Source organism: Primulina eburnea, chromosome 4, assembly GCF_022965805.1.
Source record: "Primulina eburnea isolate SZY01 chromosome 4, ASM2296580v1, whole genome shotgun sequence".
Lineage (NCBI taxonomy): Eukaryota > Viridiplantae > Streptophyta > Magnoliopsida > Lamiales > Gesneriaceae > Primulina > Primulina eburnea.
Window position 1 is genome coordinate 7,362,952 of NC_133104.1, and position 12,191 is coordinate 7,375,142.

The following is a 12,191-nucleotide window of genomic DNA, read 5'->3' on the forward strand; positions in this document are numbered from 1 at the left end:
CATTTTAAATTTATTTATACAGTTTTTAATTAAACTGATTGGCGGGAAATTACTATTTTGACAAAAAACTCTGCTTTTATATATATATAGATTTCATATTTCAAATTTGAACGACTCTTTTCAGATTATATAGGAGCCATTGTCGGAAATTGTGACGTCACGTGCCTTTGTCCTTTTTTCAAACTAGTATTGCGCAATTAATGTTCGAGTATGTTGACATTTAACCGCTCTTAAAGATTTGTCTTTTTTCATAAAACATTCTTGACCTCCAAGACTTTCCGATTGTTCTTCCTAGTTAAATATGGAACATTGAGTCTTGCTGACTTAAAATTTCGGTGAGGTCTTTGGCTTTTAATGTAGTTGAGTAGAGTCCTTTCTCAATACATATATGCAACCATTTACCGTTGAAGACTTGCTTAAATAATTGATGTCTTAAGGTCGACTGGCTGCTGCTATTACTTCGAGGCATGCTGAATTTAGTCCATAATCATTTTCTTATATCCACAACTTAGTCTAATTTATTAATGAATATTTCTTGAGACGGTCTCACGAATTTTTATCTGTGAGACGGGTCAACTCTACCGATATTAGCAATAAAAAGTAATAATTTTTCATGGATGAACTAAATAAGAGATATGTCTCACAAAATACGACCCGTGAGGCCATCTCACACAAGTTTTTGCGTTTATTAATTCATCCATACTTATAATTATCTAAAACAAGCATTTGATTAGATTTTTATTTTTATATAATATTTATTTTATTCATAACAATATTTTAATCATTTTACTTAAATTAATTCTGCAACTCAAATATTTTAAACCATGTAACAAGAATTAAATATATGATATTGAATTACGTTTGTGCTATTATTTTCAGTTTAAACTTATTTAAATGTTTTACAAAGTCAACTCTAATTCGCTGACTTTTAGACTTCCGATTAAATCAAGTACCCTCTGTCAACGCAATGTAAATTCCCAAACAAAAGTTACGTTACGTCCCGGGGGACATGGCAATCGCCGATGCACCCCGAAACCACCGTGCGTGGCGGCTGTGTCCGTTCTGGCAGTCGGCAACTGCATCTTCTTCCTCTTCCTCCACTCGGCATCTTCGCAACCAATCGCAGAGCCGTAGTTACCAGAATGACGCTGCAGCGTCCAGAACTCGCTCCTCCTACACGGTTTCCTCCGTTGCTAGATCTCTCCTCCCTGCACGCCGTAGACTCCGCCTCGATCCTTCGAACAAGCTCTACTTCCCTTGTGAGCCACACTTGTTCCTAAATGATCTGTTAATAATATGAAAATGAGATGAAATTGGATTACTGATTGAATGAATCTGAAGTCTATGAAGGTTTTTTTTTTAATTGTGTATTTGGTACTGATTAATTGTTTCTTTTGTGTGTTCGTATGTGTGCATTGAAGATGAACCGGGAAAGCAGGCGAGGAGTGCTGTAAGGATTAAGAATACCAGCAAGTCTCATGCTGCATTTAAGGTATTTTTTTGTTGTTTTTGTTAATATCACAATTAATCCGATGTCTTTTGTTTTAGTATTTCCCGTTGCATAGCCTGTTTGATGTTTGTGAGCATAATTTTTGCTTCAACTTTATATGTGCAGATAGGGTAAATCTTCATTCATTTCATCCAGGTTTTGGGTTATATAATTAGATTCTATGTGCTGTCTAATTTGTACAAGGAAACGACACATAAATGATATTCATAATTATATATGTGATTAAGACTCTAGATTATGTTATGTGAATGAGATTAGGAATACCATTTCGAACAGATGGTGTGAACTGCATTCATGTTTACAACGGCATAAGAGATGTTAATTCATTTTTAGTTTACATTGTGTTTTTTTTTCTATCCTCGGTTCATGCATTATCTGATGTTTATTTGATACGTGTATATAGAGATTACAAGTATGACGGAGTTAGTATATGGAAATTGGAATATGGATTTTAAATTTTTAGATACTCAAATGCCATCACTATATGTGAATCTGACACGCGAAAGCAGTAAAATGAACAACTGTTTCATTTTATGTATTTGCAATTTATTAAACAGAGATTTCATACATGCAACCCATTGATTACATGAGTCTCCCTTAGAAAACTGCTGACTTTCTTTTCCGTGTTTAGTTTCAAACCACTTCTCCAAAAAGTTGTTACATGAGACCCCCTGGTGGTGTCCTTGCACCAGGAGAAAGCCTCACCGCTACTGGTATTTAATATTCTAACTTCTTGTTGGAGCATTCAGTCTCAATGAAAGTGGGCATGTGTAGTCCATAATCTTTTATAATTAAATTTTATGATATGCAATATTTGTATGTCGAGATAAATTAAATTATTAGCATATCTTTTGTTTCACAGTGTTCAAGTTTGTGGAGCATCCTGAGAACAACGAAAAACTTATAAATCAGAAGAGCAGGGTTAAGTTCAAGATTATGAGTCTCAAGGTTAAACAAGGATCAGATTATATCCCTGAGTTGGTGAGTGCTTTTCCCTTTTTATTTTATTGCTTTCTTACAATCCGGAAAGTTCTTAATGTGATTTGCTATTGTCTTTAAATTGATCACATCGACATGAAATCTGAGACGTGTATTCAAGAGGTCACTTGTGGTTCCATCATGTGCATGCACAATAATGCATAATTATAGAAATTGAATTGTTGGGATCCAAAGAGTAACTTCTCTGCGATTAATGAGTTTTGTCACCTTCATTTGACGTAATCATTGATTGTCTTCAACACTTGCTTCATGATCAAAAACTGAATTCAAATAAAGTTACATTTTGGTTAAGATAATTACTATTGGTAGACTTGTTTAGGAATCATATAAATTCTCTTTGCAGTTTCGTTCCATGGTAGTTGGTAGTAGTTACTTTTGTCTTTAACAGGGGCCAGAGCCCACAGTAGGTTATATAGGATAGTTTTGAGTTGAGTTTTGTGATGCCAAATATAAGAAAATATGGATGTTGCTTGGTGAAAAGAACCACGTGTTTCATAACTTTTTCAACCAAGTCGTTTGTCACGGACTAACGATGAAGATAATGATATCTTTTTGCATATGTTCTTACACTGGTCATTCTATTTGTTCTAACTGGCATGACAAAATGCCTTCTTTTGTTACATTCTTATAATCTAGTTGCCTTTTCTCGCTTCCTACCTACAAAGTGAACCGAATGATGACAGAACTACCACCCTCTACAAAGGTGATGATTTCTAGTTTAATGCATCATAAGCATGGTGATTATTCTTTCTGTTTCTCTTGGTTGATTCTGTTATTTAGCTACCAAACTTTAATCTTTTGTATACAGTAACAATTTTCAAATTTTAAATTATTACAAGATTTTGAATTTTATTGATCAGGTCCATAGTTTATGGAAAGTAAAGTGTCCTTTGTTTCTTTTCCTCTCTCCTTCCACCACTTGTTTACTCTCTCAGCGTGCTTTCTTTATCGGGAATAGAAGCTTAAGAACTATGTCTCATTCTCCCTCGTGGAATTTTTGTGTCGTAGTCTTTTGAATTATATTATGATATAGAAATATTATGTGAGTGTTGCAATATTTGTTACCTGCAAGTGTACGGTGTCAAGTTTTAGTACTCGGTAGAGCACAAATATCGATCCCACAAGGAGTGCAATTTAATTATAAATTAATTACCACAATTAAAATAATCAGACTTTATTTAGAAAATTTAATAAAATGTTTGTTGTTAATTATGAACTAAAATTAATGAAAGCGCGCAAACGATTTAAAATCAGCGACAATAAGAATTTAGAGGTGCGATTTCACTTTGTCTTCACTATATTAAATTATCATTGACATTTATATTTATAATTTCAACACGTTTACTATCCAAGAATTCTCTACTATTCCTAATCCCTTTCCCAAGTGGTACGTAGAAATCAATTATCTAAAGTCGATTTCAATATCTCTATTAAAAATCAAACAATAAATAACTTCAATAGCACAATAATTTTTTTAATGGATTCGTTGGAGTTATAGGCCTTCCGAACTCTATAAACACCAACGATATATTTTGCTACGGTCCTATTCAAAATCTCCTCTCCTAAGTGATAGATCTCAAATAAATATGATGATCCAATTAGTGATAAAGTGATTTAAAGCAATAAGATCCAGAAAATATAAATAAACAAAGAAGTATTTCACATATATAAATCAATGATTCATAAATAATGATTTGACCAAGCTACGTGGTCCTCCAGATTTAATAAATTAGTTCATGAATGAAAAACGACAAAATAAATTCACGTTCTGCAACATTACTGATAGATTAAAATTAAGTAAGAAGAAGGGAAGAATAATCAATTAAGTAAGAAGAAGGGAAGAAGAATCGAATCAGAGTTACGACGCCGTCCTCGATATATACGCTTTTCGTCTTCGTTCTCGCTCTCTTCCCCATTCACTAGATTTTAATGTGTGAATGCGGCTCCTTCTTCTTCGTGGCTAGGGTTTCAATTTTTATATGTGCGTGAATGGATGCGAAAGTCCAAGAAAAAGCCCGTCGGACACTGTAGCTCTCGATGCCCCATCGTCCACAATACAGAATAGGGCTGAGCGGCCCCAACAAACGAGGTATATCTCAAACGATATCAGACTCAACATGATATGTAATGCATAATATGCCAAAGCAGTAAAACATATATCATGCAACAGATAAATATGCAGCATATAAGTGTGTATATTACGCTTGGATATCTCAGTCAGTATATCACGTACCTCACTAAAACAATCTGACAGAAAGCTCTGCACCTAGACAATACCAACATAATGAAATCACTATCAAACTAGATCAAACATGCTACAGGTTCTCCCTAATGATCCTTAAATCACTATCTAAGGATTTAGGATTATACCTGCGTCCGTCGTCAGCCCGCTGATGATGTCTCGATCTCAGATCACCGACCCCTCCTCGAGTCGACACTAGCTCCGAAACTTTCCGACACCAAAGTGCCCTAGAAACTGGCTAGAAAACTTAAGGGATAAGACTAGAACTCTCTCTAAAGAATGCGGTGAAGGAAACAAAAGAATCGGCTTCCATTTATAGGCTGCATCCGGACTATTTCAGAAAATCCGAATCAATCTTATCTGCCACGTGTCAGAATTTCATTTGTCTAGTTGGATTTCTCGAGATAATGTAATCTGAAGTAGATCGAGTTATCCATTTAAAATTCAATGGATACCAACAGCTCAATCCTGGATTATCAATTCTTTAATAATACTTAATTAACAAATCATTAACAGTGTGTTTGACAAACAGAATTTGGGAGGATTTCATGGAATTTGGAATTGGATTTGGAATTGAATTTGGAAATTCAAGTATTTGAAATTCCATTTGGTGTTTGGTTTAAAATTTAAAAATGGTATTTACAAATACATTTCTTGTTTGGAGAAGAAAAGATTCGAATTTGGAATTTTAAAATTTTATTGAGCTACCCTTAGAAATCATATAAACATAAATAATCCAAAGAAGTTTAGAAATTAATAATTCTTCTCTATTATTTGTGTTTGTAAATTCAAAAATTAATTATTATTTATTAATCATAGTGCACATAAAATAATAATTAAAAAATCATCAAACAACTTTAAACTTTAACATAAAATTAATTATTAAACGTAAAAAGAGGCTTTGGTAATTACTATAATTTTTATTATATTAATCAGTAAATAACACACAAAACTTATAAAATTTAAACGAAATCTTTCAACTTCTAAAAAAAGTTAAAAGGAAAAAAAGTCTTAACCATGTAGAAACTTTTGGTGAAGAATGATTTGTTGATGAGAATGATGTGTTGGATAAAAAAGTAATTGTATGTTTTTAAAATCCAATCCATCAAATCTTATCAAATTTGATAGGATTTGGATATACTCATTGAAATCCCATGAAATCCCATAAAATTCTAAATAAATCCGAATCTTTTTTTTGAATCACCTTGCCAAACAGTAAAAATAGGATTTTGAAATCCAAATCCTATGAAATCCTCTTAAATCCTGGTTGCCAAACACACTGCAATTATCTCTTAATTAATGCTTCATTCAAAATAAAAATTCGGGTCATTACATCACACTTCCTCTGCTTTCTTGCACACTTCATTCTTCCATTTTGGCGTTTAATTTATTGCTTATTGGTCGCAAGTTATGCGCTCATTTTTTATTTCTGTAATGACATAAACAACGCCAAAACACGTAATCCGCTCGATATTCGCACACTTTCATGTCAAATCCTCAAGTAATTTAAGTGTAAAACTTGCACTTATCAGTGAGCAGGAATGAGAACTCGAAAATGTCAACCTATTGTCTGGCACACTTCAGATCTTTTTCGAGCATTGGTGTTTATGTTACTTGACGCACATGTCTCAAGGAGGATAATGTAGTTTGGTACCATATAAAAAGCTGAACTATGACATTTTTCCAAGGGGTAAATGATCTTTTATCCGCCTTCTTATTAATTATCCTGACATGGTATTTCTTGTTGTCTTTTGACTAATAAACCTGAATTTAGCATGACATTGATGGTAATATTCTTTTCAATTCAATGAAGCTTACTCTCATGTTAATTGGATTACTGCATCTGATTTTCTCATCGCACTTAAACTTGGTTCTATGGCAGATGATGGCTTTATTAGAGTAAATTTAATATGCCTGTAGAAAATGTCAGTGATACTTTTCTTGAGTTTTTTAATATATTTAATTTCAATTATTATTCAGTTTGATGAACAAAGGGATCAAGTGACTGTTGAACGTATATTGCGTGTGGTCTTCTTGGACCCGGATAGCACTAATCCTGTAAGAGTTAATCTCTGAATCTATGTGCCTGGTGTATTACACATTTTTGTCGCCATTTCAGACAACTCGTGAAACTTTGAACCTAGGCACTTGAAAAACTGAAGTATCAGCTAGCTGAAGCTGACACTGCATTAGAAGAGATCAAGAAGAAGCCTTCTGCTGATGTAGGTCCACGAGTCAACGGTGAAGGCCTTGTTTTAGATGAATGGGTAAGTCATCATTTATTTATTTCCGTCTGTATTAGTCATAAGCAGACTTTGACAAGTAAGGCTTTATGAAATGTGTTAAGTTGCTCTTCATTTGACTTCGCCCTTGGTTTTAGTATGTAACTCGTGTCCATTGAATCAGATCTTGATCGCTTTCTTTTCGTGTTTGCTGCCTTTTGTCTCATTGTTTTTCAGAAAGAGAGGAGGGAAAAGTATCTCGCCCGGCAGCAAGTCGATGTGGTGGATTCAGTATGATGCACGATGCATCAGTCGTCAGGGGTGGATGGCATGTGCATAATTTTCTTGCACGGGATTTTCGACCATCTGTAGTCGTTTCCTGAGGATGGCGAAGTAAGGTTAATGTGTTTTTGTAGACGAGAAGAAAGTGATGGGAAATCAAAATTATCGTGTAAAGTCTCTTATATGATAAATGATTTTTAATCTTGTTAAGCATCTACAGATGTAAATATACTTGTGTGTAATATTTTAGAATAATATTTACTTTTGGACATAAATTAAATTTTTAACCATGAATGTTGATTATATTTTGAGACGCGAAATTGAATTCTATAAGAAGAAATGAAGATGAGATGAAGCTGTTCTTATTTTTAAAGGTAGAAGTATTTACTTTAAAGGTTGAAATTTAAGTTAAAAATAGAACCAAAGATATACTTGATTTTTAAGAAGCCATCATCATCATTTTTGACGATATAACCCAAAACACAATTTTAAAAGTATTTTATTCATAGATAATTGTTATGATAAAAAGCAAGTGATTTTACAGTTGGCAAAAACTTGTGTGAGACGGTCTCACGGGTTATATTCGTGAGACGGATATCTTATTTGGGTCATCCATGAATAAGTATTACTTTTTATGCTAAGAGTATTACTTTTTATTATGAATATGGGTAGAGTTGACCCGTCTCACAGATTAAGATCCGTGAGACGGTCTCACATGAGACCTACTCTTTACAGTTTTACGCCGGTAAGTAATACAAGTTTATTATGTATTTCTGTAGAGTAACTAACGTAAAAGTATTAACATTTTAAATTATTATTCTAAACTTCATAATTTGTGCTTTTAAACTTTTTTAAAATTTAAAGAAACTATCAAAAAAATTCAACCATATATAATTGAAAAAAATTTCCCAAACAAAAAATTTGTAAAATAAGGGTTTAAAAAATACCCCCCATGGAGTAATGCTATATGGTCTTGGTGTATATATATTATATATAATAGTGATGATCATGCGTTACGTGTTTATATTGTTAAAATATTTATCTAATATATGATAATTTTTGTTATTTTCAAATTAATGATTTTTGTATATTTTCAGTTTTTCTCTTTTCTTTTACTGAACGAAAAGGGTACATAAAAAAGAGGTAGTAAAATAACACCAAGTATCATAGGAGTTAAATTGAGGATAGAAGGATATGAGTTGGCGATATGGAAATCTATACAACCCTTTTGATTGGTTTATAGATTTGGTTGTGCGCTTGCGTAGCCACAATTTCAGGCATCAAATGCTCACCGCACATCCATCTGATTCTTTCACCTAAAAGTTGAACATAAAATCTTCCCCCTCGCAGGCAAAAATTTACATCCAGAAAGACCAAATCTTGAAAGAGATTGATTGCATCAAATAAATGGCCGCCACTGCAAGCTCCGCCGCCACAGTCTTAAGGGCAACTCCATTCTTGGGTCAAACCAAGAACGCAAATCCTTTGAGAGATGTTGTCTGCGTTGGCAATGGCAAATATACCATGGTAATTCATCTAGAAATTTAATGTGCAGAAGCCTAATAAAGTTGTTTTCACGCACTTACAAGTTGCATTTACTGGTGATTCTTGACAGGGTAATGACTTGTGGTATGGCCCGGATCGAGTCAAGTACTTGGGACCCTTTTCAGCTCAGACTCCGTCATACCTGACCGGAGAATTCCCTGGCGACTACGGGTGGGACACTGCCGGATTATCTGCTGATCCTGAGGCCTTTGCCAAGAACAGGGCTCTTGAGGTACTTCATTTTTTACTTTTCTAATCCTACATCTCGGGTAAAAATCAATGTGTTCGTGGGTTATGACAAACTGTACGTATTTGATGGAAATAATAATTCTACAGGTTATCCATGGGAGATGGGCTATGCTTGGAGCTCTGGGATGCATCACACCAGAAGTTCTCCAGAAATGGCTGAATGTTCAATTCAAAGAGCCAGTGTGGTTCAAGGCTGGATCCCAAATCTTCACGGCTGGAGGGCTGGACTATCTGGGCAATCCGAATCTTGTTCATGCACAAAGCATTCTAGCAGTGCTCGGATCCCAAGTTGTTTTGATGGGGCTAGTCGAAGGCTACAGAATCAACGGGCTGGACGGAGTTGGAGAAGGCAACGACCTCTACCCAGGCGGACAGTACTTCGACCCCCTCGGCCTGGCTGATGACCCTGTCACTTTTTCCGAGCTCAAGGTGAAGGAAATCAAGAATGGGAGGCTAGCTATGTTCTCCATGTTCGGATTCTTCGTCCAGGCTATTGTGACAGGAAAGGGTCCCTTGGAGAATCTGTTGGATCACCTTGACAACCCTGTTGCTAACAATGCCTGGGTTTATGCTACCAAGTTCGCCCCAGGATCGTAAATGTATAATTGTGAACGATATCCTTCTGCGTTAATCGAGTCGATTAATTGTGTGCATTGTTGTTCAAGATGTTTCGGTAAATGATTTAATGAATCCATTGTAGTTGATGATACAGAACTTACCTGATTTCAATGGGATGCTCAAATCAATAGTTTCTCGGACAAATAACATGACACTGAATAAAAAAATGCCAAGAACATGGGACTGTGAATGTGAATTGAAACTCTATGTAGATATAACTCGAATTTAGAAGCCACAAACAGGGACCATGATAAATAATTACTTAAATATAGAACACATTGGATTAAGTAAACAGAAATATGGTCGGATAATCGAATTGAGTATATCACATCATAGTCCCTCGCTTTTGAGCAGATCTAATGTGTTGGGGTGGTTGAAAGTACAAGCTTCTAACTGTGGTGGTAATGTTGCAGCCCTTAAAAATAATAATAAAATAAATCATTATAAAACAAACTATCACACTAGTAAATTTTAATTAAGTTTCTTTAGTTAAGCTCCTAATAAACTTAAAATTTTGTAAAATCATCATTGAATCTTATTTTCGGTACGAGGCGTTGTACCTATCGAACACGTCCAAATGCATAGGATCACACAGTGTTTTCAGCATACATACCATGAATTAAGGGTTTTTTAATAGTCTATCATACTTCTGTATAATAAATTAAGTATTTTATCTCTTTTACCGGAATGTTGTCGGGTTGTATCTACCAGTTTTACAGACTGCTCCTCACAGCCTAACCACGCAGTCGCAACAGATGGTTCCTGATGTAGATAACTTCAACAACACTTAGTACAACTCTGCATCGTTTTTTACCTCCGAGTGTACAGTAAAAAAGTTTAATTTTTTTGAAATTAATACATAAGAGGGGCAATAAATCTTGATTATTTTATTCAAACATATAACATATTATTACATAGTAATATCATGTAGATGAGGAGATATTTGTTTATCCACTTAGAATAGCTCGGAATACGACATAAATAAACTAAAAGGGAAATATTGCAATTTATTTGAAAGAAAATGAAGAGTTGGAATGATACATTTATCTTCCTTCTTGTCCTTATGGGTGGTTGAGTGGTCCTACTCCCCCACTAGTTAGTGGAACCATCTTTTAGCGGTGGTCCATCCTCCACTAATGGAGTGGTTGGATCACATGTCTGCTTTATCTTTGTCGGAGAATTTTCTGCTTTTGTATGATCCCCGAGAAAATTGTGACTTCTATGATATTTTTACCACTTGGATATGTCTATGCACTATGCTTTCGGTCGGATCTTGGTCGAAAACCTTTTCCGAATACTGGCTCCTTCTAGTTCGGGTATTCTGGGCAGATGCCTTCTGACCATCTTCCCACATGAGCTATATTGCAGAATTTCCAGCGAGTTCCTCTACTTCCCAGTAGCTTTCTATTCCACAAAAGATTTCTTTTCATTTCAAATATTTATTATGCAAAACTTGTAGTATTTTCTGTAATTGTATTTAACAGAAAAGATCCATTTACAGAATTTTTATACAACTTACTTGACTTTATCCATCTTTTATGAGATACACCCATAAACCCTATGCTCTTTTTGTCACACCCGAACCCGAGACGTGCTATCGGCGTCGTTTAACAATTTAAAATCGTATAACAACAAGCCATGTAGTACGTCAAATAGCCAAAAGCCAGTCTATTGCATAAATAAACACTCTTCTTTACAATGCGATAAAAATGAAATGCGGAAGCGTAAAACATGATAATATAACTAAAGACAGAATAACAAGACTGGTCTTGGATTGGATTGGCTTCATCACCATCCCCAAAATTATTCTTGTTCTTTATCTTCGATTTGTTCTTCTTTCTTATCTGCGGTGGGAATGTAAGGGTGAGTATTTGGGAAATATTCAATAAATGGGGGTCGATCGTGCATAACAAATATCAATGTTATAATTATACAGATACATTATCATAATCTCAATCATAAGCATGTTGAATCTCATATGAACAAGATACAAACATGGCACTGAAAATCATCTCTTTTTCATAGTTTACTGATCAGTCCCCTATACGTTACTCCTCTAAGGGGCGAGGCCAAAAGAACAGTTCTTATATCCCACCGCATCATGGCCTTAAACAAAATATATCAAATATCAGAATTTCATTGTCATTTCTAATTCAAATCATTACAGTGCATTTCAAATATTTCAAACATGATTTCAATATTATAACTAATATCAACAACAAATTGTTCAAATATTTTCGTAACAAATATATCATACCGATCGAATTTCAAGAACATAAATAATTTATTTTTAAGCAAATGTGGACACACTTATGAAGAACAAGTATGTCAATATATATATATATATATATATATATATATATATATATATATATATATATATATATATATATATATATATATCAAATAGTAAACTTATGGAATGCAAGTGTACATAAAAGTATGGCAAAAACCCACTTACCTTTGGATGAAAATCGTTAGGAACTTGTGGAAAGAAATCCGCTCGAACTCGTACAAGACTCGG

General features: G+C 34.3%; 2 protein-coding genes across 2 annotated transcripts; both read left to right on the plus strand.

Moving 5' to 3' along the window:
• The first annotated feature begins 942 nt into the window (after window positions 1-942).
• LOC140830825 (vesicle-associated protein 4-1-like) lies at window positions 943-7,610 on the plus strand. The gene is made up of 7 exons (XM_073194322.1): window positions 943-1,259; window positions 1,422-1,492; window positions 2,142-2,223; window positions 2,373-2,491; window positions 6,732-6,809; window positions 6,896-7,018; window positions 7,211-7,610. The coding sequence occupies exons 1-7, from the start codon at window positions 1,010-1,012 to the stop codon at window positions 7,268-7,270; spliced, it is 783 nt and encodes a 260-aa protein (XP_073050423.1). The 5' UTR covers window positions 943-1,009; the 3' UTR covers window positions 7,271-7,610.
• A 928-nt stretch (window positions 7,611-8,538) lies between these two features.
• Window positions 8,539-9,763, plus strand: LOC140830826 (chlorophyll a-b binding protein 13, chloroplastic-like). The gene is made up of 3 exons (XM_073194324.1): window positions 8,539-8,782; window positions 8,871-9,032; window positions 9,137-9,763. Exons 1-3 carry the CDS (start codon window positions 8,663-8,665, stop codon window positions 9,644-9,646), a joined length of 792 nt encoding a protein of 263 aa, XP_073050425.1. The 5' UTR covers window positions 8,539-8,662; the 3' UTR covers window positions 9,647-9,763.
• Window positions 9,764-12,191: the final 2,428 nt, after the last annotated feature.